The sequence below is a fragment of the Dromiciops gliroides genome, chromosome X (assembly GCF_019393635.1).
Source record: "Dromiciops gliroides isolate mDroGli1 chromosome X, mDroGli1.pri, whole genome shotgun sequence".
In the NCBI taxonomy this organism is placed as follows: Eukaryota; Metazoa; Chordata; class Mammalia; order Microbiotheria; family Microbiotheriidae; genus Dromiciops; species Dromiciops gliroides.
Window position 1 is genome coordinate 27,058,122 of NC_057867.1, and position 25,287 is coordinate 27,083,408.

Consider the following 25,287-nt stretch of genomic DNA (forward strand, 5'->3'; position numbering starts at 1 on the left):
TGCCTTCTCTCACTCACACATCACTTAATGGCACTTTTAATCCATGACTAGGACTAAATTATGCTTCAGAACTCAATCTCAGCTCCCCAAATCCCTAAACCATGGCTTATCTTTCTCTACTTTAGGAAGAAAAGCCTGTCTTGTCTAATGTCCTCTTCCTTTAGGGATGGGGATAAACAGCTACAAATGTGTTGGGCTTCTCTTTGAAAAAAGAGAAATTCTGGGAAGAAAACAGAAGTCTTTGAAGAGGGTCATTAGAATCCCAAGCCATCCAGTGGCTAGAAACTCACACAGAGTGGTTATTATCCCAATTCTTTTTTCTTTAAAATTTTTTTGGTGGGGGCAATGAGGGTTAAGTGACTTGCCCAGGGTCACACAGCTAGTAAGTGTCAAGTGTCTGAGGCCGGGTTTGAACTCAGGTCCTCCTGAATCCAGGGCCGGTGCCACCTAGCTGCCCTCTATTATCCCATTTCTTAAGGTACACCCAGGTCCCTAGTTTCTCTTCTTATTATAGCAGCTCACTGTTTGCCATCCGTGGTCCAGAAAAGAAATAGAGGCAGAGATAGAGAGAGGAAAAAAAAGAGAGGAGGGGAGAAGGGAAGGAAGGAGAGGAAAAGGAAGGAGGGGAGGGGAAGGAAGAGGAGAAGGGAGGAGAGAAGAAGAGAAGGAAAGAGAGGAGAAGAAGGGAAAGAGGAGGGGAGGGAAGAGGAAAAGGGAGGAGAGGAGGGGAAGAGAGGAGAAGGAAGGAGGGGAGGGGGAAGGGAGACAGAGACAAATCTAGCCAGTCTGGGTAATGCATAGAGAACTAGACTCTACATACTACCCAGCCAACTGCCTATAGGGTCAGTTCTCAAGAATTCCAGCTTGACTGGAGCATGTAAAAAGCGATCATGGACAACAAAGTTAGTAGGGAAGTTTGGAGCCAGATTTGGGGGGGGCCTTAATTACCAGGAGAAGGAGTTTGCATTTTTACCCAGAACCAATAGGAACCGGCTCGGAGTAGAGGAACTTAAGGAAGATGAATGGATCTGCTTGGTGAGGGATGGACTGGCGGTGAGGTGGAAACCAGAGAGGAGAAAGGGCAGGGTGACTGCTCTGATAAATATTCTAGGCCAGAGGGTGATGAAGGCTTGTATTTAGCAGAGTAGAGGCCTACTCTAAAGTCCTTTCCAGCTCTAAACCCTATGATGGGGAGCTTACAGTGCTCCAGAGGCCCGGTGAGGTCTGTGATATGTGATAAGCTGCAGTCCAGAGCTCTGCTGAGAACCTTTGGACTGGCTTTCTTTATTCCAGGAGTGGTATTTCACCCTAGAACTTCTGGGACCTCCAAGGCCCAGGTTCAGTGAAGTCTGCAAGCTTATAGGGGAAAGGGCCAGCTTGGGTGACAAGAATGGTGGTGAGGGGCAGCTAGGTGGCGCAGTGGGTAGAGCACCGGCCCTGGATTCAGGAGGACCTGAGTTCAAATCCAACCTCAGACACTTGACACTTAACTAGCTGTGTGACCCTGGGCAAGTCACTTAACCCTCATTGCCCTGCAAAAAAAAAAAAAAACAAAAAAAAAATTAAAAAAGAATGGTGGTGATTCCCTCCCCCCCCCAAAAAAATGAACAGAAACAAAAATGTAAAGCCCAGGGCCAAGGCACTCCAAAAAACATCTACCCAATTCCCAACCTCTGGAGGAGTCATAGAATTATTGAATCACGGATGGATATAAAGAGATCTTAGGATTGAATCTGGACCTTCACTGTGTAGGCAGGCAAACTCTGAGCTAAAAGGACTGGAGGAGGAAGGGGGCTCTGCTTAGAGGTCACAAAATGACTTAATCACCCAAAAGGCCATGTCTTCCAGTACTCAAAAGTCTTCCCTGTGCCCCCAATAATCAGAGCTCTTCATTGAGCTGCTATTCTTGATCTGATGGAGGGCAGGGTGCTCTATTGGCAAGTTCTGTGGCTGTGGAGGCAAAACTGGGTTCTAATCCTATCTGTCTGACCATGGGCGAGTACCTGAACTGCAGACTCTTCGCCTATACAAAGAGGGAAAACCACCCTCCTGCTCTCTGCGGCTCTTCCCAGATCCACTGAGGTGTGGGAATTGTTGGTTGAGTTCAGTAGTAGGGAATGGCCATGTAATTTAATGGAAAGAGCACTAGATTTGGAGTCAAGTAATCTGGGATGGAGTCCTGGCTTGGCCTAAGTGACATTGGGCAGCTCACCTTCTTGGAACCTCAGTTTCCTTATCTGTAAAATGGCCATAATCAAACTTATACCCCTCCACTGGTTGTTAGGAAAAAAATGCTCCATCAATGAATGCACTAAAAATGTCCTATAATAATGATAACAACAACAATAATAGCATGTGTGTAGTCCTTTTAGGTTTGCAAAGAAGTATTATATATGTATATAGAGTATAAATGTTGTATATGTGTGTGTAGATATAGATCCACAGAGAGTCGGGGCAGGGGGGAAGACAGGCTCATTTGATTCTCACAACAACTCTTTAAGGTGGGTTTTCTTATTCCCCTTTTTACAATTGAGGAAAGAGGTGAAGTGATTTGTCCAAATTCACAGTTATTACCTGTCTGAGGCAGGATTTGAACTCAGGTATTCCTGACTCCTGGCCCAGGGATCTATCCAGTGTGGCATAGCTGCCTCTTATTATTTTTTTTAATTGAGGCAATGGGGGTTAAGTGACTTGCCCAGGGTCACACAGCTAGTAAGTGTTAAGTGTCTGAGGCCGGATTTGAACTCAGGTACTCCTGAATCCAGGGCCGGTGCTTTATCCACTGTGCCACCTAGCTGCCCCACCTCTTATTATTCTTGCGTTAGAGTATGGATGTAAAGATGGCCTGGGACTCCAGAAATCCTGATTTCAAATCTCATCAATGATACATTCTGGCTGAGTGACCCTGGGAAAGTCACTTAACCTCAGCCCCCCCAGGCAGCTCTGCATTCCTGCTCACGTGAAATCTGAGGTCTGACTAAAACAAAAAACCACCACTACAAACAACTCATTAATTATTCCCATCAACTATAATAGTATCATAGATCAGAGGAACCTCAGAGGTGATATAGTCAATCAATAAACATTTGTTGAGTGCCTACTATGGGCTAGGCACTGCTATTTAAAAAATTTCATTTTATTATTTATCAGTTACATATTACATATATAGTTTTCAACATTTGTTTACACTGGATTTTTAGTTCCAAATTTTTCTTTTCTCCCACCCCCCTCCTTCCTTCCCTCCTCCCCAGGATGGAGAGCAGTATGATATAGGTTGTATATGTACAGTCATATCAAACATTTCTACATTAGTCATCTTGTGAAAGAAGAATCAGAGCACAAAAGAAAATCTCAAACAAGAAGGAAAAAAAAACAGTCCAAAAGTAGAAACAGTATGATTTAATCTGCATTCATAATTCACAGTTCTTTTTTCTGGATGTCGAGAATATTTTCTATCATGAGTTATTTGAAACTGTTTTGGATTGTTGCACTGCTGAGAACAGCCAAGTCTATCCCCATTGTTCATCACACAATGTTGCTGTTACTGTGTACAATGTTCTCCTGGTTCTGCTCCTCTCAGTCAGCATCAGTTCATGTAAGTCCTTCCATGTTTCTCCTCCTGCTCATCGTTCCATTACATTTATATACCACAATTTGTTAAGCCATTCCCCTATTGATGGGCATTCCCTCAATTTCCAATTCTTTGCCACCACAAAGAGAGCTGCTATAAATATTTTTGTACATGTGGGTCCTTTTGCCTTTTCTATGGTTTCTTTGGGATACAGACCTAGCAGTGGCACCAGTGGGTCAAAGGCTATGAACAGTCCCATAGCCCTTTGGGCGTAGTTCCAAATTGCTCTCCAGAATGGTTGGATCACTTCACAGCTCCACCAACAATGCATTAGTGTTCCAATTTTTCCACAGCTTCTCCAACATTTATTATTTTCTTTTTTTCATATTAGCCAATCTGATAGGTGTCAGGTGGTACCTCAAAGTTGTTTTAAGTTGCATTTCTCTTACCAATAGTGATTTAGAGCATTTTTTTCATATGGCAATAGATAGCTTTGATTTCTTCATCAGAAAGCTGCCTGTTCATATCCTTTGACCATTTCTCAATTGAGGAATGACTTGGATTCTTATAAATTTGATTTACTTCCCTATATATTTTTAAAATGAGGCCTTCATCAGAAATGCTGGCTGTAAAAATTGTTTCCCAGTTTTCTGCCTCCCTTCTAATTTTGGCTGCATTGCTTTTGTTTGTACAAAAGCTCTTCAATTTAATGTAATCAAAGTCTTCCATCTTGCTTTTCATAATATTCTCTATCTCTCATTTGGATATAAATTGTTTTCCTCTCCATAGATCTGAGAGGTAAACTATTCCTTCATCTGTTAATTTATCTATGGTATCAATCTTGAACCCATTTTGATCTTATTTTTGTATAAGGTGTAAGATGTTGGTCTATGCCTAGTTTGTGCCATACTATCTTCCAGTTTTCCCAGCAGTTTTTGTCAAATACTGAGTTTCTATCCCAGAAGCGGGAGTCTTTGGGTTTATCAAACAGTACATTACTATAGTCATTTACAACTGTGTCTCCTGCCAGGGCACTGTATTAAACCCTGGGGATATAAAAAGAGGCAAAATACAATCCCTGCTCTTAAGGCTTACAATCAAATTGTGGTGGGGGGCAATTGGCAAGTAAATGTGTTCAAACAAGCTTTATAGAGGAGAAATAGGAAATAATAAACTGAGGGAAGGCTCTAGAATGAAGGTCTGAGGAAGGCTTCATGTAGATGGTAGGATTTTAATTGGGACTTCAGGAAAGCCAGGGAGATCAGTAGTTAGAGCTGAGGAGGGACAGCATCCAGGCATGGGGGAGAAGTTAGAGAAAATGTGAGGGGAAGGGAGGGAGGAAGACACTTAGGCGCAGGGCAATGAAATGAATTGTCCAAGGTCACCCATAGGGTCCTAGATCTTATGCTGGAATGCCATCTAGCTTCTCTCTTTACACATGAGGAAACTGAAGCCCAGGGAGGAGAAAGGACTTGTCCAAGGTCACAAATAGGAAGCAACAGAAATGGGATTTGATCCCAGGTCCTCTTACTCTAGAACCAGTGCTCTTTCCACTTTGCCAGCTCTGAAGGCAGCAGTTCAAACCAAGGAGTCCATAGCATGTGGAGATACTATGCCCTATCTCATTCTAATGAGGCAGAATAGGGGCAAGAGAACTTCCAGACTCCTTGTGCCTGTCTTTGCTCCCTCTGGGGATGTGGGTTCAACAGTCATTAAAGGAATGATTTCCTCCTTGACAGTCATCTCAAAGATGAGTGTCTTTCACTGCCCGATACTTGATCTAGTTGCTTTTATTAATGATGTCCCTATGTCCCAGGCTAGGAAATTTCACTTTCTCTCACTTAGAGAGAATTTCTTCTCAGCAGTTGCCAGATTCAACCCAAATATTTATAGTTTTTGCTTTTTCTCCCACTCTCCTCATAAGCTCATGTTGTGTTTGTCTTTTGAGGTTTAGCGTGTGTGTGTGTGTGTGTGTGTGTGTGTGTGTGTGTGTGTGTGTGTATGTGTGTAAGTATAAGGAATTTAAACCATATGACAAGCATCTGCTTGTGGCTGGGCTGAGAGAGCCGGCTCCTCCTGGTGCCCTGACTGTTTTTAATAAGGGTCCTTGGCACTTTGGCATCTTACTGGAGCTGACTGCCCTGCTGCTGTGAGGAGCTGCTGGCAGAAATTGGGTGGTAATTGGGTGAGGGTCCCTCAAGAATGCTATGCTAGGGAACTGATTTTGGAATATTCAACCTAAGGCTTCCCACTGGCACTCAGTTAAAACTCCGCTGTCACTTTGGGAAATAGAGGGACTCTGAAACGCTCCTCAAGAGCTGGGCCAGACACAGAAAAATTACAGTGTTGCGCTCTCTCTCTCTCTCTCGCTCCCGCTCTCCCTTGCTCTTTTTCTCTCTCCTTTCTTCTTTCCTCTCTTTAGCTTTCTTATGTACCTCCCTACGGGCAAAATGGAAATCCACATTTTTATTGTGATTTATCCAGATTAACATTTCCCATATAAAAGAGAAAACCATACCACCACCTCCCAGGTCCTCATTTTGCCCCTTGGAAACCTGGCGCCTCTCCATAAGTCAACAAGAATTTCCAAACACCTACTATGTGCCAGACTCTGTGGAAGGCTTGGTGTTGAAGGAAAAAAAAGACAAAAGCAAAAACAAAACAAAACAAACCCGCTTCCTGCTTTCTAGGAGTTTACTTTCTCTGGCTAGGGGTGGAATACAATAAGTCTGTGAATAAGCAAATACGAAGTGGATTCTAGAGGCTGGAAGGCTGTAACAATTTGGGAAATCTGAGTCTTTTTGAGGACACACCTCCGGAGCTGTGGTTTTCAAAGAGACCGAGAGGAGGAGGGGGGGAGGAGAAAGGAGAAGAGGGGGAGGAGGAAGAGGAGGAGGAGGAGGGAGTGTGTTCCAGACATTGGGGTGGGGGGTGGGGACTCAGGGTGTGTCTTTTAAACAAAGACCCAAATTGAGGATATGGAATGTTGTGTGCACCAAGCAGCAGCCCAATGTGACTAAAATGTAGAAATATGTGAAGTGGAGCAATAATACCAGAAAGCAAAGGGTAGGTAGGAGTTAAATCACTGAGAGGGTATTAGAAGCCATGTAAAAAGTCCATCAGAGACCATTTTCCAACTGCCCACTCCTGGCTTAGCAATAGACTAGTGCAAACTTTTGCCAACTTTTCTACTTGAAACCTGTAACCCTGAAAACAAACAGCCAAAAAAAAAAAAGAAAGAAAAAGATGTTTCATTTTTTTCTGCCTTTGTTCTCAAGCTTTCAAAGGCCAAAGCAGTCTAAAGTAGATGGATAACTCACATTTCTCTAGTGCTCTGCAATTTACAAAACAATTTCCTCCTGGCAACCTGGTGACAGAGAAACTTAAGCATATACCCCACTTTCTAGAGGGAGCTGAGCCTCAGAGAGGTGAAGCAACTTCTCCACAGTCACACAGTGCCCAGTGGTGTCCTGGAAAATGCAGTGGCCTTGGATGCTTGCTGTCAGAAGCATGAGGCCCAGCTCTAGTCACTCCCTAGTTAACGGGTAGCCATGTCACTTCATTTCCCTATCAGGATCTCTATCTAGCCTCCCAGTCCTTTATTCTTTCTACTTCCTCATAAGAATTTAGTTCTCCCCCCCCCCCCATGCATAAGGTAGCTTAGTTTGGGAAACACTGTTCTTGTCAAGCCCTCTCTTTTTATCAAAGAGGAAACAGGCCCGGAGAATTCAAGTGACTTGGCCTATCTGACATCTAGGAAACCATTTGTCAAAATCCATATCTCCTGGCAAGAAATTCAGTGCTCTTTCCACCATGCTGCTAAGATTACACCCTGATACAGGCTGGCAATTGTCACCATGGGGATGGGGATGGTGTTAATGGGAGAAACGGTCTTGGCCCAGCAAAGGAGAATAGGACACCTTGTCCAAGTGTCAAAACCAACTTCATGAATTGCATGGGGGATCAGAATACCCACATCTGGAAGGGCCAAAGGCCCTATGCAGCCCACAAGAGGGATCCTTGGGTCCTGCCTCTCCCCTTTGATTTTGCAAGAAGACATGCAAAAACTCTTGGGCTTGAGGGAGGGAAAGAATGAAAGTGGTTGAGGAATTGGGCAATGATGGGCTGGGTACAGGGCTGCTACCTTGGGTGTTGTTTTCCACGCCTGTTTTAATCCCCACCAAGTGTACTGTCCAGGAAAAGCAAATATCTTCCTTTAGGCATGGGGGCTTAATTTAGACCTGTCATCCCACCCTCTGCTTGGGATAGACAAAGTGCTTCACCCCCTAGGCATGCAGCAAACTGAGAACAGACTGAGGCTGGGGGCAGGGGTGGGGTTGAGTTGGGGGGGGGTGGCCCAGATGACTGCATTGCCACTGCTGGACCAGTAGGGCATTTCATGTGGAAAGAAGTTTGGACTTGATATCATAGGATTTAGAGGAGAGAGGGACCTTGGAAATTGTGTGGACCAAGAATTCTGGACCTGGGATCCTTGAACTTTAAATATATATATATGGGGAGAGAGAGAGAGAGAGAGAGAGAGAGAGAGAGAGAGAGAGAGAGAGAGAGAGAGAGAGAGAGAGATTCCTTTACAATACTGTATATTTTATTTTATGCACTGAAAAAAAAAATCATTCTCACAAGGGATCTAGAGACTTTACCAGACCATGATACCAAGGAAAAGGTTTAAAAACTCCTGCTCTACTCCAGATGCCTCATTTTACAAAGGAGGACACTGAGGCCCAGAGAAGGATAGCGGCTTGCCAGAAGCTGCACAGCAATAAACAAAATCAGAATTTGAATCTAGGTCCTTAGGTTCCAAACCCTTACTCTTGGCTTAGTCAACAGTTATTAAGCACCTGGTCTGTGCAGAGTGCTGTCCAGGGTGCTGAGAGAGACAGCGTATCAGTAAGCTATGCTGCTCACTGTCCTCATGGAGCTTATAGTCTATAGGAGGATGTGACGCGTGGAAAGAGAATTCTAACATAGAAAGTTACTGGTTTTGTGATGTTACAAAGAGAGCCTTGGACCTCCAGTTCAGAAATCTAGGTTCTAGTCCTATTTGTGTGACCTCAAATAAGTTACTTGTCTCTGGACTTGACTTTCCTCATCTGAGGTCTGCTGAACCTTCCAATTTGGGGCATCCCTCCCTCCCAAATATTTTCTATTTTTTTGTTTATATTTTGCAATTATGTCTGTTTTTTCCTATAATAGTCCCTTTGTGGGCAGGGACTATTTCATTGTTTTGCCTTTTTATTTCCAGTGTCTGGCACACAGTAGACACTTAGTATATGCTTGTTGAATACGATGGGATTGGATCTACAGAAATGCAGGTCATGTGGCAGGGGGATGTGGGGGAATCTCTGGATTTGGAATCATGGGCCAGGCTGAATTTTGACTCTGTCAGTGGCCAGAGTCCCTGACAGTTCCCTTTACTGGTGAAATCACAAATCCAATCCCCCCAAAGAAGACTCCATCATCTAATTTTATAAAGAAAATCCTTGGTATTTTGATTGGTGTTGAATTAAACATTAAAGAATTTGAGCAAGGTGCATTATCCTTTTTCCCATAGTAATTCAGCCTGTCTATGAATGTTGAATGTCCCTCACGTTATTTAAGTCCTACTTCATTTCAGTCTTTCTAGGTTTATAGTTGCCCTTTTTTTAAAAAAAAAAAAAAACCAATTCCTGTGTATTTCTAGGTCAGTTATTTCCCAAGTATTTGATGGGTTTTGTTGTGGTTGTAAATGGGGTTTCATTTTTATGTTTCCTTGATCTTTATCGATAGTAAATAAGAATACTAATGATGTTTTGTGGCCTAATCTTGTATTCGGTGACTTTGTTGAATTTCTTTATTGTCTCCATTAATTTTTTTTGGCTGAAAGAGTTGGCTTGTCTGTGAAATGCTCCCAACAAAATTATTCAGAGATTTAATAGACTGTCAGAGCTGGAAGGTACCACCTTCTGAGATCACCTACCTTTCCCCTACCTCTTTATTTTACTGAGAAGCAAAAAGACATAGGATGATGAAGTGACTTACCCAAAGTCATGCAGGTAGTGAGCCACAGAGCCAGGGTCCTTTTCCACTAGGCCATGCTGCCTACTCCACACAAAGACACTGAGGCCCAGAGAGGTGAGTTTCCTTGCCAAAGGTCACACAGCTACTTGGCAACAGAACTAAAATTGAATTCCAGATCACCTGACTCCTATGCCACTGTTCTTTCTGCTATATCTTTCCTGCTTTTATTTTTTTTTTAATTTTTTTTTTTTGCGGGGCAATAGGGGTTAAGTGACTTGCCCAGGGTCACACAGCTAGTAAGTGTCAAGTGTCTGAGGCCGGATTTGAACTCAGGTACTCCTGAATCCAGGGCCGGTGCTTTATCCACTGCACCACCTAGCCGCCCCCCTCTTTCCTGCTTTTAAAAACTCTTTTAAGAGAAACCAGGGTTCTAATCAGGGGATTGCTGGCAAACTAACAATCAGCTCTCCAGGGAGAGAAATATATACACAACATACTTTTAAGTTTAATCTTTATTGACAATCAATGAAACAATCAGCCAAGCCCTAATTTGTAGTGTTTCCCAATTTCTAAGGTGTAAATGCTCCCACAGAAAACTAACCAATCAGTTCTCAGGGAAGATCAGAGTTGGCTTCCACACCCCTGCCCCACCTAATATACTGTTGCTCACTTTAGAGCAGGATTTTTTACATCTGACTTGGCCTTCCTCCCAAAAGCTCTGCCATTAATAATGCTGGCTGACATTTCTATACAACTTTACATGTCATCTCATTTGATCTGCCCAGCAACCTTATGAGGCAGGTGCTATTATTATCATCCCCATCTTACAGATGTTATTTAGACTGAGTCTCAGAGAAGTTAAGTGGCCTGCCCCGGATCACACAGCTATTGCGTCAAAGCCAGAATTCCAACCCAGATCTCCTTGACTCCAAGGCCACCACTCTATCCACTACACCAGGTGGTTTCCATTAATTAGTCATATAACTGTGGCAGAGTTGCTTCCCTTCTCTGGCCTCAGTGTCTCCATCTGACAACAGAGGAGGTGGAGCTGGATGATTTCCAAGGTCTCTCCCAGCTCTAACTTTCTGTGATTAATTAGTCTATTTTGTAGATGATCCCCCCCTCAAGTCACCAAATACTTTTTTTGGTAGGGCAGTGAGGGTTAAGTGACTTGCCCAGGGTCACACAGCTAGTAAGTGTCAAGCGTCTGAGGCTGGTTTTGAACTCAGGTCCTCCTGAATCCAGGGCCGGTGCTTTATCCACTGCTGCCCCTGATTAATTATTCTAAGTAAAGCATAACTGAACAATGGCTCATGTGGTCAAAATTCTGAGTGAGATAGAAGAGAAGAGAGCTCTTGGTCTGGAGGGAGATGCCACTCTTGGGGAACATTCTTGGGAAGGAGAAGGGGGAAAGATAAGTAGGGAGATTCCCAGCAGGGATAGCACCAGGGTCTGAGATCGTTGCTAACACTTGCCTTCCTGGCACCTCAGGTCATTTTGATTTTCATTTTGCTTTGCATTTTTCCTTTGCCTGAGTCTAGATTGTTATGTAGTCTTAGGTGAGGCTGACTGAGGGGCTTCTCTTGTTCCCAAGGAATAGTCATCAGACATTGATTTGGGGAAATAATGGCCCACTTGTTGGGCAGCTCTAGGAACCTATAGGCAAGTAGATGGCTCAGTGGATAGAGTACAGGGTCTGGAGTCAGGAAGACCTGAGTTCAAATCCAGCCTCAGACACTTACTTGCTGTGTGACTGAGCAAGTTGCTTAACTCAATTTGCCTTAATCCCCTTGAGACAGAAATGGCAAACCACTCCCATATCATTGCCAAGAAAATCCCATGGACAGTACTGATGAGCTATGGTCCACAGGGTCACAAAAAGTTGGACACGACTGAATAGCAACAACAACAAGGAGCCTATATATTGTATAGCTAGTTCTTGAAGGATCCTAGCTCTTGAGCTGGAAGGGACATCAGAGGCCATCTCATCCAGTCCCCTTATTTTCCTTTTTTTTTTTGGCAGGGCAATGAGGGTTAAGTGACTTGCCCAGGGCCACACAGCTAGTAAATGTCAAGCTTCTGAGGCCGGGTTTGAACTCAGGTCCTCTTGAATCCAGGGCTGGTGCTTTATTCGCTGTGGCACCACCTAGCTGCCCCCCCTCCCCGTCCCCCGTCCCCTCATTTTCTTTTTTTTTTTGTGAGGCAATTAGGGTTAAGTGACTTGCCCAGGGTCACACAGCTAGTAGTAAGTGTTAAGTGTCTGAGGCTGGATTTGAACTCAGGTCCTCCGGAATCCAGGGCCGGTGCTCTATCCACTGCACCACCTAACTGCCTCCCCCTCATTTTCAAAATGAGTAGACCAAGGCACTGAGAGTGCAATTGACTTGCCCAAGGTCCCAGAGCTCAGACCCCTGAAGCCCCAGAACTTGCGTGATGCAGTACAATGGAAATAATAAGACCCCAGTGTAAACCCTAGCTCTGCCAGTGACTTTGATTCATGACTGTGGAGAAGTCATGTTACACCTTAGAGTCTCAGTTTCCTACTATGTAAAATGAGGATAATATCTCATAGTGCCAATGTTAGGAAACCCCACCATAAATGATAAATCAGAAAGTGCTTCAGGCATCTTAGTGCTAGAGAAAGGGAAGGTGGCATTAAAAAACTCCACTTTCTATGGCACAGGTAACTTTAGGAAAGGCTTGTAGAAAGAAAGCTGATTAGGATTTCAGTTCCAGCTTTGCCACCTTCTTCCTCTGTGCCCTGGGGGCAGTTAGTGAACCTTTCTGGGCCCCCTAGGAGAGTATGCTTTAGAGATGGAAGAGTTCTTACAAATCCTTTAGTCATTGGACCATAGATTCAGAGTTAAAGGGGCCCCTAGGTGGCGCTGCAGTGGATAAAGCACTGGCCCTGGATTGAGGAGGAACTGAGTTCAAATCCGGCCTCAGACACTTGACACTTCCTAGCTGTGTGACCCTGGGCAAGTCACTTAACCTTCATTGCCCCAAAAACAAATTAAAAAAAAAACAGAGTTGGAAGGGACTTCAAAGGTCAAGTCTCCAGCCGCCTCATGTTATAGTTCAGGAAGCAGCGGCCCAGAGGGAGGAGGGGACTTGTTTGTGGTCCCAAAGCTAGTCAGGGGCAGAGCTGAGACCACTCCCAGGCAGCTCAACTGCAAGTCCATGGCTCTTTCCAGTATCTTCTGCCATTGCTGCTTCTAAGTTGCCCACAATGTGAAACACGGGTGTTGAACCATAAGGCCCTTTCCAGCTCAGATACCATATGATCTAGATGGCCTTGAGAAGCCCTTCCAACTCTACAATCCTCTAAGAAACCAAACTAGATCAAGTGTCTCCCCTCCCAAAGGCTAGGAGTCACCACCCTGCAGATTTCAAATACCACTGCCCAGAGCTCGCCCCAAGGACACTGTTGGTGGGCAGCTTCTGGAAGCCTCTTTCTATTTCTGTAGGGAGGAGAAGGGTATAGGGGTACTGTCCAGACCAGCAGCTTGGCTCTAAGCCTTTGGCACTGAATCCTGTGTCACGAGTGAGGCCTACAAAAGACTGAATTAATCTCTTTCTCTCCCTCTCTCCTCTTTTTCTCTCCCTCTTTCTCCTTCCCCCTCCCTCTCCTTTTTTCTTCATCCTCTTACACCTCCTCTATGTGTGTGTCTCTTTCCCTCTCCTCTTCTTCCTCCTGCTCTCCCCTTCTTCCCCTTCCCTTCCAGTTTTTCTCTCTTTCCTTCCTCTATTTCAGCAGGGGGATGGAGGTAATGATTCCATTCAGCCTCAGGTTAAGTGTAGGGACCACCAGTTGAGTTTAAGAGAAGTTGATAACTTTATACAAGAGATGAATGTTTCTAGGCTCTTGAAAGTGAACTATAGACAGAGCACAGTAAAGTATATGTGTAATCCCATCTCTCAGGAAGGCTAAGGCTGGTAGATTTCTTTAGCTCAGGAGTCCTAAGCTGCAATGGACGAAGACAATCAGGTGTCTGTACTAAGTTTGGCATAAATATGGCAAGCCCTCAGGAGCAGGAGATGACACCATGTTGCCTAAGGAGAAGTAAATCAGATTGGAGCAATGAGTAATTCATGCACTTCCAGCTTAGGTGAAATGAGGAGAAGGAAGGAAGGAAGGAAGGAAGGAAGGAAGGAAGGAAGGAAGGAAGGAAGGAAGGAAGGAAGGAAGGAAGGGAGGGAGGGAGGGGAGAGAGGAGAGAAAGAAGAAAGGAGGGAAGAAGGAAAGGAAGGAAGGGAAGAAGGAAGGGAGGGAAGGAAGGAAGGAGAGAAAGGGAAGGAAGGAAAGGAGGGAGGAAGGAAGGAAGGAAAAAAGGAAGGGAGGGAAGGATGAAGAAAGGAGAGAAGGAAAGGAGGGAGGGAGGGATGAAGGAAGGATGGAAGGAAGGAAAGAAGAGAGGGAAGGAGGAAGAGAAAGAAGGAAGGAAGGGAGGGAGGGAGGAAAGCCTGTTCAGTGGTTCAAGCTGGATTTAAATACTATCTTTGCCACTTACTACTTATGTGACTCTTAAAATGTTGCTGCATTTTGTTAGGCCTCAGTTTCTTCATCTTCTTCATGGAATTTGGACCAGAGAATCTCGGGGTCTTTTGTAGCTCTGGATCTATGGGCCTGTGAGAGCAGTGGGGAGAAGGTGTTTCCTTTCCAGGAATACCACTATGGGTAGATTTATCACGTGGGTTTTATTTAGGGTTATATTCTCTGTGCCCAATACCCTCCCCTGACTGCAGGGTCAAACTTGGGTATAGTTAAAATTGTTCTGTTTTCTTGGTCATTTGGAGTTTGCCAAGGGCTCTTCTCACGCCAGTCTTGTGAGATAGAAAGTGTTCTCCTGATTAGTTCCATTTTACCCATGAGCAAACCAAGATTCAAAGGAGGGAAAGAAATTGCCCATGGTCACTCACATAGCTGATTTCAAGTCCAGCATTTTTTTTCACCACATTGTATTGGGGGACACAATTAAGAACCATTAGTATTTCTAGAACAATTTGTGGTTTTAAAAAAAACCTGTTTTCCTAGAAATATCTTTAGGAGGCAGGGAATAAAAGTATAAGCATGGCCATTTTACAGGGAAGAAGACTGAGGCTGAGGAAATGTAAGTGGTTTTCTTACAGACATGAGACAGTAGTGATGGTATGGAGATTCTTCACCAAGTCATCCAGTGTCAAATCCAGTGTTCTTGCCGTCATGGTGTGCTGGTGTCCCCACTCCCAAACACATACAAACTCCCTTAAAAAAGAAACTAGTTTATTCCCCTTGGTGTGGGCTCAGGTTGACCAAAGAATCTTGTTCTCTGTTTCCTGAGCCCTGTAATCACCTTGAGTCTCCTCGATGGGCTCCTCTCACTGACTCCTGAGAAGGGCAGTAGATTGGAGCAGGTACTTGTGCAGATGAGGGAAATGGGGATGGGAGTGGGTTCAGACATTTGCCCCCCTCCCCTGTGATCTAGGGCTGAGTCTGAGATGGCCCCACTCCCTACCGTGACATTACCCCCCCCCAGCTCTCTTGGCAGTACACCAGGCTATTTCTGCACCTCACTTGTTGCCAAGAGCATAGTCCCTAATTCTGGGTGGCATTTGACAGAGAAGGAAGCCGCCCCACCGCTAGTTAAATAGCACCGAGCCTGGACCTCAAACCTAAGGCCAGTGGTATTCCTTCTGCACTGTGAAAAGCCACATCTCTCCTTGCTCCTATCTCAGACCTTCCCTTGGTGTCCACTCCCAGCTTCCCCACTCCTAGACCAGCAACATGGAGTGCCAAGAGAATCAATACCGGGACCAGTGGGGACATTGTGTCACTTGCCAACAGTGCGGCCCTGGCCAGGAGCTCTCCAAGGTAAGACCTACTAGATCATTTTTTTCCCTGCCCTGAAAATAGTTGGTGGTGAGAGAAAGGAGTCAAAGTGGGTACAGAACCGACCAGTGTCCACATTTAGGCAACCCCAACCCAGAAGGCTGAACATATCTCCGTGGTCCTAAGGACAATGCCTCTTTGGGAAGGAGGTTTCTGAAATATGTCTGTCTGTGGGGCTATGGGATAGTGGCTGACTAGACAGGCAACTTCTGAATTGTTTCTTTCCTGCCCCTAGGAAAGTTACTCTCTGGGTCTGGGAGACAAATACCCAAATATTGGAGAGGGCCCACTCTGTCCTAGCACTGAGAATTGTCTCTGGTTAGCCGCTATGCCACGAGCCTTCCCTTGAGACAACTTTTGGAATTGTAAAGAGCCTTAGAGACTCTAGACCAAGTTGAATATTTTGGAGCAGAAGTTTTTTGCCCAAGGTCAGAAAGCCTAGTGAGCAGCAGTGCCAAACTAGAGTATTCCAAGAGATCTTGGAAGGTACCTAGTCCCACACCTATCCTAGCAGGAATCCCCTCCATGAAAATAGGATCCTAGGATTTAAGGCTGGAAGGAACTTTAGGAGATTATCAAGTCCAACTCCTAACTTATAAAGGAGGAAACTGAGGCTCAGCGAGGTGAATGCCTTGCCCAAGGTCACAGAGTTGGTAACTGGCAGAGCCAGGATCTGATCCTTGACACATGATCCTAAAGACCTCCAGGGATGAAGGCTTCAGGAGACTGCAAGACGCACAGTGATGGGGAGCCTCCCAAAACACTCCTTTCTACTTTGGGACAGATGGGATTATTAGAAATGTTTTTCTAATTTATATTGAGTGAAACCGTGGTTCTTTGCACTGTCTCTCCATTGTTCTTGGTGTCATCTGCCCATTTCTATGAATATTTAATAACTCCCTTATTTTGTTTGTTTTTGATTTATAATGCCATAGCATCATATACAGTATATATAGGGAAATGATTTATAGTACGTGCACAAAATCAAATCTCATTAAGTGATGAAAAAGAAAGGAAAAAATCCTTTTTTCAAAGAGTTATTAAAAACATCAGACCCCTTCGTGACTTTGGGCCACCCTGTGTATGAAAGTAGAGATCTGGACTTGGTGTCGAGGAGAGCTGGGTTCAAATGCCACCTCACGCACTTAGGAACCTCTCTCTGCCTTAATTTCTTCAACTGTAAAATGGGGTAGCTGGGCCATAGGGCCCCTGAGGTCCCTTTCCGTCGTAAATCTATGACAGTGATCCCCCATCAAGTCATCTATCTCTCAGCTAAAACTCCCTCCCCACCCAAGCCCATTTCCTCCAACCATGCCTGCTTCTGGCTTGATTTTCATACTGGACACCCTCATGATCTGCTCCAACTTGTCAATGTCCTTCTTAAGAAGGAATGCTTATTACTGGCCACAGTAATCCAGATGTGTTCTGAGCCTGGCAGCATCTAGAGGCACTGACCTGCCATCTCCCTAAGGTGGGAAGCTGACCCTTTCTGAACAAAGCCTAAGATGGCCCCATCTTTTTGGTCTGCCACATTCTACTATCATGTCAAAGCTCCACTACAGTCTCCAGATCTTCTACATGTCTACTCTTGCCCAGCCTCATCTTCTCCACCTTTGACTATACCCTCTCCCACTGCTGCCACCGCATACTAGCCCCTCTCCCACTACCGCCGCATTCTCCACTTCTGCCTCCCCAGCTGCCATACCACATCTCATGTACCAGAGAAAGCTGGTTACGTGGTTGGTCCATTTCATCTCAATGGTACACAATAAGGGAAAGAGTCACTTTTGAGTGGAAAGCTTTGCTCATTCCCAAATGTGTGCCCATTTTGAAATCTTTATGAAGGGGTTGAGTTAGATGAGCTTCCAGCTCCCCAGCGAGAAATGATGCCTGCAATCTATGTCCTGTGTCCATTTCCTGCCAGGAATGTGGCTATGGGGAAGGAGGAGATGCATTCTGCATTCCTTGTCCTCCCCGAAGATATAAGAGTGGCTGGGGTCACCATAACTGTCAGGCCTGCCTAACTTGTGCTGTCATCAACCGGGTTCAGAAAGTAAACTGCACTGCCACTTCCAACGGGGTCTGCGGAGACTGTCTCCCCAGGTGAGTTTATTCCTGTGCATGGAGACCACAGCTTCTTGGTAACAAGAAGGAAATTAGTCACTCCCATTTCCCTGCTTGACCAACAACTTAACAACTTCCTGAGATGATGGACAGGGGCCGTTAATGGTGCCATTGGCAAATCACTAGACTGCTGCAGATCTCAGCCATCTCACCTGCACCATTCTCAGCTTTGGGCAAATGGCTTCTGAAGTTCCTTTTACAGACTCATGACTTTGGGTTCGGAGACTGGCTTGGGTGTTTTGTGGTTGTGTGGCCTTGGGCAAATCTCTTGGCCTCTCTGAGTGTCAATTTCCTTTTATTTAAAATTAGGGGCTTGTGCTATATGATTCCTGGGGTCCCTTCCACTGTTGACACTGTTCTGGGTAGAGCACTGTCCCTGGAGTCAAGAGGACCTAAGTTCAAATCTCACCTCAGAAACTTCCTAGCTGTGTGACCCTGGGCAAGTCACTTAACCTCAATTGCCTTAAACTTCTGGGGCCATCTCTAGTCCTGATAAACACACAAACACACACACATCCTGATATATATATATATATATATATATATACACACACACACATACATATATACATATATGTATTCTAGACACGCGTGTGCATGTACATATACATATACATGTATACACATACATAGGGGCACCATCTTGTACCACATCCTGATATATATATACATATATATACACACATATAGAGAGCTCTATATCTATCTATATCTATACATATCTATATATATATATATAGAGAGAGAGATTTCTCTCTCTCTCTCTCTCTCTCTCTCTCTCTCTCTCTCTCTGTGTCTCATCTTTTTCCACTGGACCCAGATGGCTCTGGAGGAGAGTGTGAGGTTGGTGACTTTGCACAGCCCTCCTTCACTTAAATCCAATTCAGTGCAGGGCAGGGCATCACCTCCCAATGTCATGGTCCTCTTGGAGAATGAAGGACAAACAACAACAACAACAACAATGTTCTAGATATACCCTTATGTGGACATGGCCCCTCCAAGCGAGCTGGGCTTAGAGGAGAGAGAGCCAGCCATAAAATCAACAAGACCTGGGCTCAAGTCCAACCGATGCTCTATACCCTAGCTTCTTAAACTGTGGGTCATGCCCCCATATGGGGTCACGTAACTGAATATGGGGGTTGTGAGAAATGTGGCAGTAAATGATCTGCACACCTGTTTTATATACCTCTATACCCGGGGTCACGTAAAAATTGCTCTGGTGGAAAGGGGTTGTGAGTGGACAAAGTTGAAGAAGCCCTAGTCTCTATATATACTTCCATGTGAACATGTCTCCTCCACAGCAGTCCAGCTTAGGGGAGAGAGAGCATACTGCTGAGCTGCCCTCCAGGGTCAAAATAAAGGCTCATGGACTGATTGAGTCTTTTGTTCACATTCTATGTTTTGTGAAATTTGCATCCCAGACATTCCTCAATTCAGGAATAAAAACACACATTCCATCCTTCCTTCATTCAAAAAACCCATTTATTAAGTCACTACTGTGTTAGGAAGTAAGCAAGAAAGAGTTTAGATGACACATGCTCTTTGTTCCCATGATGAAGGTGAGGGGTCTGACACAGACGCAGATAACTGGGCTGCATAGTCTAACAAGTTATGGGCACTTCAGAGGGACAAAGTACTGTGCAGAGAGTACTTGGAGCTTTAACAGTATTATTGTCCTCATTTTATGGATAAGGAGATTGAATCTCAGCCTATGGAGGTGATTCCCAAGGTCAAATCAAGGAAGTAGCAGAATCTGGTCTCCAACCCATGTCTTCTGGCTTCTCATATAGTATTCTTTCTGACATGACCACTCCATATCAGAAGGTACTGGCCTGGCCTCTACTGAATGGCCATCGGTTGCCTCTACTGAATGGACATTGGTACGCACTTAGGTAATGGAAATTATTCTTTACTTATCAGTCCAGCTTTTGCTCAAGTAGGGGCTGCTTTTCTTCTCTGACCGCATCAAGATATGACCATGGGTACTTGAAGGTGAGGCCAGATCCTACAAAATGGGAAAGGATAAGAAAATCTTACACCTGGAACTAGAAGCGACCTCAGAGGCCAGCTAGCTAGAGACCAAGGTCTCCTATGGAATCATTGGAATTGACCTGAGAAAAAAATGATGAGCAGGATGTTATCAGAAGGATGTATAAAAAATGCAAACCATCAATAGAGAAAGAATTGATGGTATCTGAATCCATATTGAAGTATAATTTTATGTGTTAGTTCCTCTTTCTAAAGCTATTTTGTCTGTTTTCTTTCACAACCTGACTAAGGTGAAGATGTTTTGCATGACTGAAAAAAAGGGGAAAAAAAAGAATTGGAATTGACATCAGAGGCCAGTTAGTCCAATTCTTCTTACTTTATGGGGGAGGAAAATGAGGCTGAGGGAGGGGAAGTGACTTGCCCAAGGCCACGTGGCTGGTACGTGGAAGAGGCCAGATTTGAAGCCAAGTTCTCTGACTCTAGGCTTCAAGGACAGGCCTGGGGATGGAACTTCTGTACATCTTTGGGAAGCTTCCTACCTACTCGAGGTTCTTCTTTTCCTGTTTCCTCACCTATAGGTTCTACTGTAAGACCCGCATCGGTGGCCTTCAGGACCAGGAGTGCATCTCATGCACCAAGCAGACCCCTGTGTCGGAGGTTCAATGTATGTATCTTTTCTGATTCTCCCCTGGAGATGGGCAGAGTTAGCAGGCCAGGAAGGTGGTGCCCCAGAAAGCACAATAAGGGCTTCTGGGATGGAAATACAGGAGAATGTAGAAACATCAAGTGGGAAAAGCCAGAGGCACCTCAAACAATAGTACATCAGAGCCACAAAGAGAGGGCTTTAGACCAATGTAGTATAGTGGAACGAGCTTGGCCCTGGAATCCAATGAAGTGGCTTCCAAGCCTAACTCTGGGAGACCTCTGCTGAGTCATTTGGGCCTTGGTTTCCTCAAGGTGTTAAGTAAAAGAAGGGCTTTCGACCAGGTCAGAAAATAACAGAACAGTAAGAGACCTCAGCAGCTGTCTAGTCCAACCTCTACCCAAAAGGAATCCCTGCTTTCACACAGCCACTAAGGTGTCACCCATCCTCTGTTCGAAAAGGACCTGTGAGGATACTTTGAGTTCCAGATCTAGAACCCTCTGATGATATAACATGAGGCTTAGAAGGAACTTTGGAGATCTTCAAGTCTAAGAAACTCATTTTGTGGGTAGTTTAAGAAGGACGATGACTTGTCCATGTATACTAGGCTCTGTGATCAAACAGTGAGTAAATAGAGGCAGAGCCAGGCCCAGAACCCATGGCCTGTCACCTCGCACATCCAGTGCTCTTTCCATTGCACCACACTACCTTCTTCCTCTACCCCAGTGGGGAGGGAATCTCAATGTAGCAACCTATTATTGACTACAATGACTAGAATGAGGAGAGGCCTTTGGCACCTGGACTTGGGAGAGCCACAAAGGGGGGGGGGCTCTGACATGGAGTTGTGCCCTTGCCCCATTCTGACACTACTTCCCATCTTGTACCACAGGTGCCTTCAGACTGAGCTCCGTGAAGCTTGAGGTACCCACAGCACCCCCTCAGGAAGCCACGCTCATGGTACTAACGAGCAGTGTGCTAATTGTTTTCGCCCTGGCTCTCATAGCCTTTGCCATCGTCTACTGTAAGCGGTTCATCAAGCGCCAATTCCGGCATGGTAAGGCATAATGCTGATGATGCTGATGTAAGACTTATATTGTGTTTTAAGGCTTACAAAATGTTTTCCCTATATTCTCTTATTTCATCCATCCTTACAACAACCCTAAGAGGTAAGGGCTATTATTATTTCCATTTGTTTGGGGTTTGTTTGTTTGTTTTTGGGGGGTGGGGTGGGGCAATGAGAGTTAAGTGACTTGCCCAGGGTCACACAACTAGTAAGTATCAAGTGTCTGAGGCCAGATTTGAACTCAGATCCTCCTGAATCCAGGGCCAGTGCTTTATCCACTATGCCGCCTAGGTGCCCCTATTTCCATTTTATAGATGAGGAAACTAAGATTAAGTGACTTTGCCCATGTTTGCACACAACTAGAAAATGTCTGAGGCAGGAATAGAACTCAGGTCTTCCTGCCTCCATGTCCTGCCATTCAGTTCACCACTCTACCTGCTACCTCTTGAGTGGCCTGAGTGAGGTCCAGTCAACTGAGGTATTCTCTGGGACTTGGAGACAATACAGACCCACAGAGGTAGGAATGGTGGAAAGAACAGAGGACCCAGTATCAAATCCTGACTTTGCTGCTTCCTAACTGTGTGTCCTTGGGCAAATCATTTCCCTTCCCCTGTACCTCAATTTCCTCCTCTGTAAAATGAGGGGGTTAACTAGCTGACCACTGCAATCCCTCCCAATAGTATCTATGATACTCTATGTAAAGATCATTCTTTAACAAAGAAACGGAATCATATTGGTGTTGGCATTGCTACTGAAAATCAAACTGGAAAAGGTAAAGTGTAATTTTTAGCTAAATGAAGGAACTCATGAAATCTCCTCAAAATGGGGAATAAAAGTTTGCTCATGGTAGACACATAATGTGCCTATAGGCAATAACAAGAAGTATCATTTCATGGGCTACTTGATCATCTCATTTTGTAATGTTTATGATGAGTGGACTTGAACAGGCCAACATGAAGAAAATCATAGCTTATGTACCAAAATTGGATAATTTGGAGAGTTTCTTGGAAAAAAAACTTGACAAACCAAGGTAAATAACTGTGACTTTAATGTGAAGTTGGGCACTGAGGAGAGTGGTAGAAAATATATTTAGGATTAAGACATAAAAGAGACTAAAGGCTTGTAGAGTGGCCTCGGTGGTCTAAGCCCTGTCGATCATGAATATTTTCAAAAGAGCATGAAAAGGTTTTCGATGTAGTTAGCCCCAAACAGCATCATGAAAAATGAAATTGACAAACAGAAAACAGCTGGTTACTCATGTGGGAGTCATTTTTAGTATCAGGTGTCTGTGCAATCACATCATTCACTGGTTAAAGTAAAGGTCAAAACCCAAACCAAATTAGAAGAAAGGATGAACATGAGAAGACACTGTGTACAATTATAGCAGCTCCATACTGAGGTATTCAAGTAAGCTGTTGACCCTGAAACATGAGCAACAGATAAAGAAAAAGAAACTGACATTGGCCATCACCATTTGCTACAGAAGTGTAGCAGATGTAAAGCGGTGCCATAACAAGGAGGCCAAAGGAGCCCAGAAACCACTTTGGCCAAGTGTTGTCTCATCTTGCCAAGAGAAGAAACACTATAATCAAGGATTTAGAATAAACTCATATTTAAAAAATTGTTGAAATAGCATAGCCTCATAAAACAGTGGAAAGAAGTAGAAGAGAGTTGGTGTGAGACTTACCTCAAGCAGATTACCCCATTAACCTTTGTGGATGTGACATAGAATAGATTTACCCACATTTGTAAAGCAAGCTATTCTTATTGATAATAGTGGAGTCATCACAATTAGACTCTACTACTAATTTAGGAACTGATATACTATTCTAGGGAACAGTACTTAAGATAAACCTGGTCACAGATCAGTCAGTCAGTCAATAAACATTTAGTAACACCTTCAGTGTGCCAGGCTCTATGCTAAGTGCTCTGTGGATATAAATAAAAGCAAAGACAAAACCTTCGCTCAAGGATCTTAAAAGCTAATGGGGGAAGTGGAGACACAAGAGGAAACAGAAGGGGTAGGGAAGGTAGCCTGCTGGGGGTATCTTGGATATTTCTAGAGAAGTTCCAAAGCTGTGTAGCTGGTAGGAAATGGGGAGAAAGACTGTGCTGAACCCCATCTTTAAATAGAAGTCCTGGAGCTTGGGGCCCTACCCTGCAGCCGTACCTAACTACATTGTGTCCTTCCTGACACGATTCTAAAGATGTTTAAGGATGTGTTTTTCAATACATCTCAGTGGAGATAATTTTAAAATAGAAAAGGGAGAGTAGAGACTAGGGAGAGGACAGTCAAAAGGAATAAGGATCAGGGTGTGGTGGAGCCAGCTCTTGCAGAGACAATTGTTAAATTTTCTGGGTGAGTATTTACATCTCAGAAATCAGCGAATGCTCCAAATCAGGATTGAATGATTGTTTTGTTGACCGTTTAGACATAAGAAAGTGATGGAAAAAATAATAATGATGAAGATTCTTGCATTTTCATGGAACCAGATGTTAAACATTTTACTAGCATTTCCTTGCACAAGGTAGTTTTAGGGGGAAAGCTAATGAACTTTTGTTGGGTCTTGTTGAGTGGAAGTGTTAGCTAGAAAACCAAGTGGAGATGTTTGGAGAGATACAGGTCTGGGGCTCAGAACAGACTCTAGGAAGGGGCTAGAGTTTTGGGAATCATCTGCTTGGAGGTAGTAGTTGAAGTGGTGGAAGTGACTAAGATTCCCAGGGAAGAAACTGGAGAGAGAGAGAGAGAGAGAGAGAGAGAGAGAGAGAGAGAGAGAGAGAGGATGAGGAAGAGAGGAATCATCAACAGAAACTTGGGTGGGGGGAGTGAAGTCTAAAAAAGGATGGGGAACCAGCATAGAAGAGAGATTTGCAAACCTCTTTACAAATAATATTTCATTTGATACTCACAACCCTGGGAGGTAGATGTTATATTATCCCCACTTTACATAAAACTAGAAACTGAGGCAAACAGAGACTTTGCCTAGGTTCAGCCAGATAGGTAGTTTCAGAGGCAGGACTTGAACTTGGCTCTTTCTGACTCCAAATCATGCACTCAATCCTTGGCACCACCTAACAGCCTTAGAGAAAAATAGGGCGGGGGGAGAGAGAGAGAGAGAGAGAGAGAGAGAGAGAGAGAGACTGAGACCAAGACCGAGACCCAAGAGAGCATAGCATCTCTTGAGGCCGAGGTGCTTTCCACTGTCCCAAAGTTGTTGAGGTCAAGGAAGATGAAGAGAGAAACAAAGATGGTTGAAATTTTCATCAGACAAACATTGTTACCCTAATCAGTATCAGATCTGGGATACAGAGAGAGCGAGAGTGAGAGAGAGAGAGAGAGAGAGAGAGAGAGAGAGAGAGAGAGAGAGAGAGAGAGAGAGAGAGAGAGACCCAAGAGAGCATAGCATCTCTGAGGCCGAGGTGGCATCAGACAGGGGCAGCTAGGTGGCGCAGTGGATAGAGCACCTGCCCTGGAGTCAGGAGTACCTGAGTTCAAATCCGGCCTCAGAGACTTAACACTTACTAACTATGTGACCCTGGGCAAGTCACTTAACCCCCATTGCCCGGCAAAAAAAAAAATGTGCATCAGACAAACATTGACAACCTAGTCAGTATGAGATCTGGGATGCACAAAGAAAGAGAGAGATAGACAGACAGAGAGAAAGACCGACCCAAGAGAGCATAGCATCTTTCAGGCTGAGGTGGACGCCATTGTCCTAAAGTTGTTGAGGTCAAGGAAGATGAAGAGTGAAACAAAGATGGTTGAAATTTGCATCACACAAACATTGGTAATCTAGTCAGTATGAGATCTGGGATGCAGAGAGACAGACAGGCATACAGACAGACCACACCAAGAAAGCATAGCATCTTTGAGGTTGAGGTGGTCGCATTGTCCCAAAGTTGCTGAGGTCAAGGAAGATGAAGAGTGAAACAAAGATGGTTGAAATGTGCATCAGACAAACATTGGTAACCTAGTCAGTTTCAGATCTGGGATGCAGAGACAGAAAGAT

General features: G+C 44.5%; 1 protein-coding gene across 2 annotated transcripts in view; it reads left to right on the top strand.

Moving 5' to 3' along the window:
• Positions 1-25,287, top strand: part of EDA2R (ectodysplasin A2 receptor) — a 33,163-nt gene that overhangs the window by 1,996 nt on the left and 5,880 nt on the right. Inside the window, exons 2-5 of one of the 2 annotated variants that reach the window (XM_043974548.1) lie at positions 15,305-15,440; positions 17,383-17,561; positions 20,150-20,235; positions 21,104-21,268. In XM_043974548.1, the coding sequence (XP_043830483.1) occupies positions 15,354-15,440; positions 17,383-17,561; positions 20,150-20,235; positions 21,104-21,268 (517 nt within the window). In that variant the 5' untranslated portion in view covers positions 15,305-15,353. The remainder of the gene's footprint in view (positions 1-15,304; positions 15,441-17,382; positions 17,562-20,149; positions 20,236-21,103; positions 21,269-25,287) is intronic. The other variant, XM_043974547.1, reaches the window with a different exon arrangement.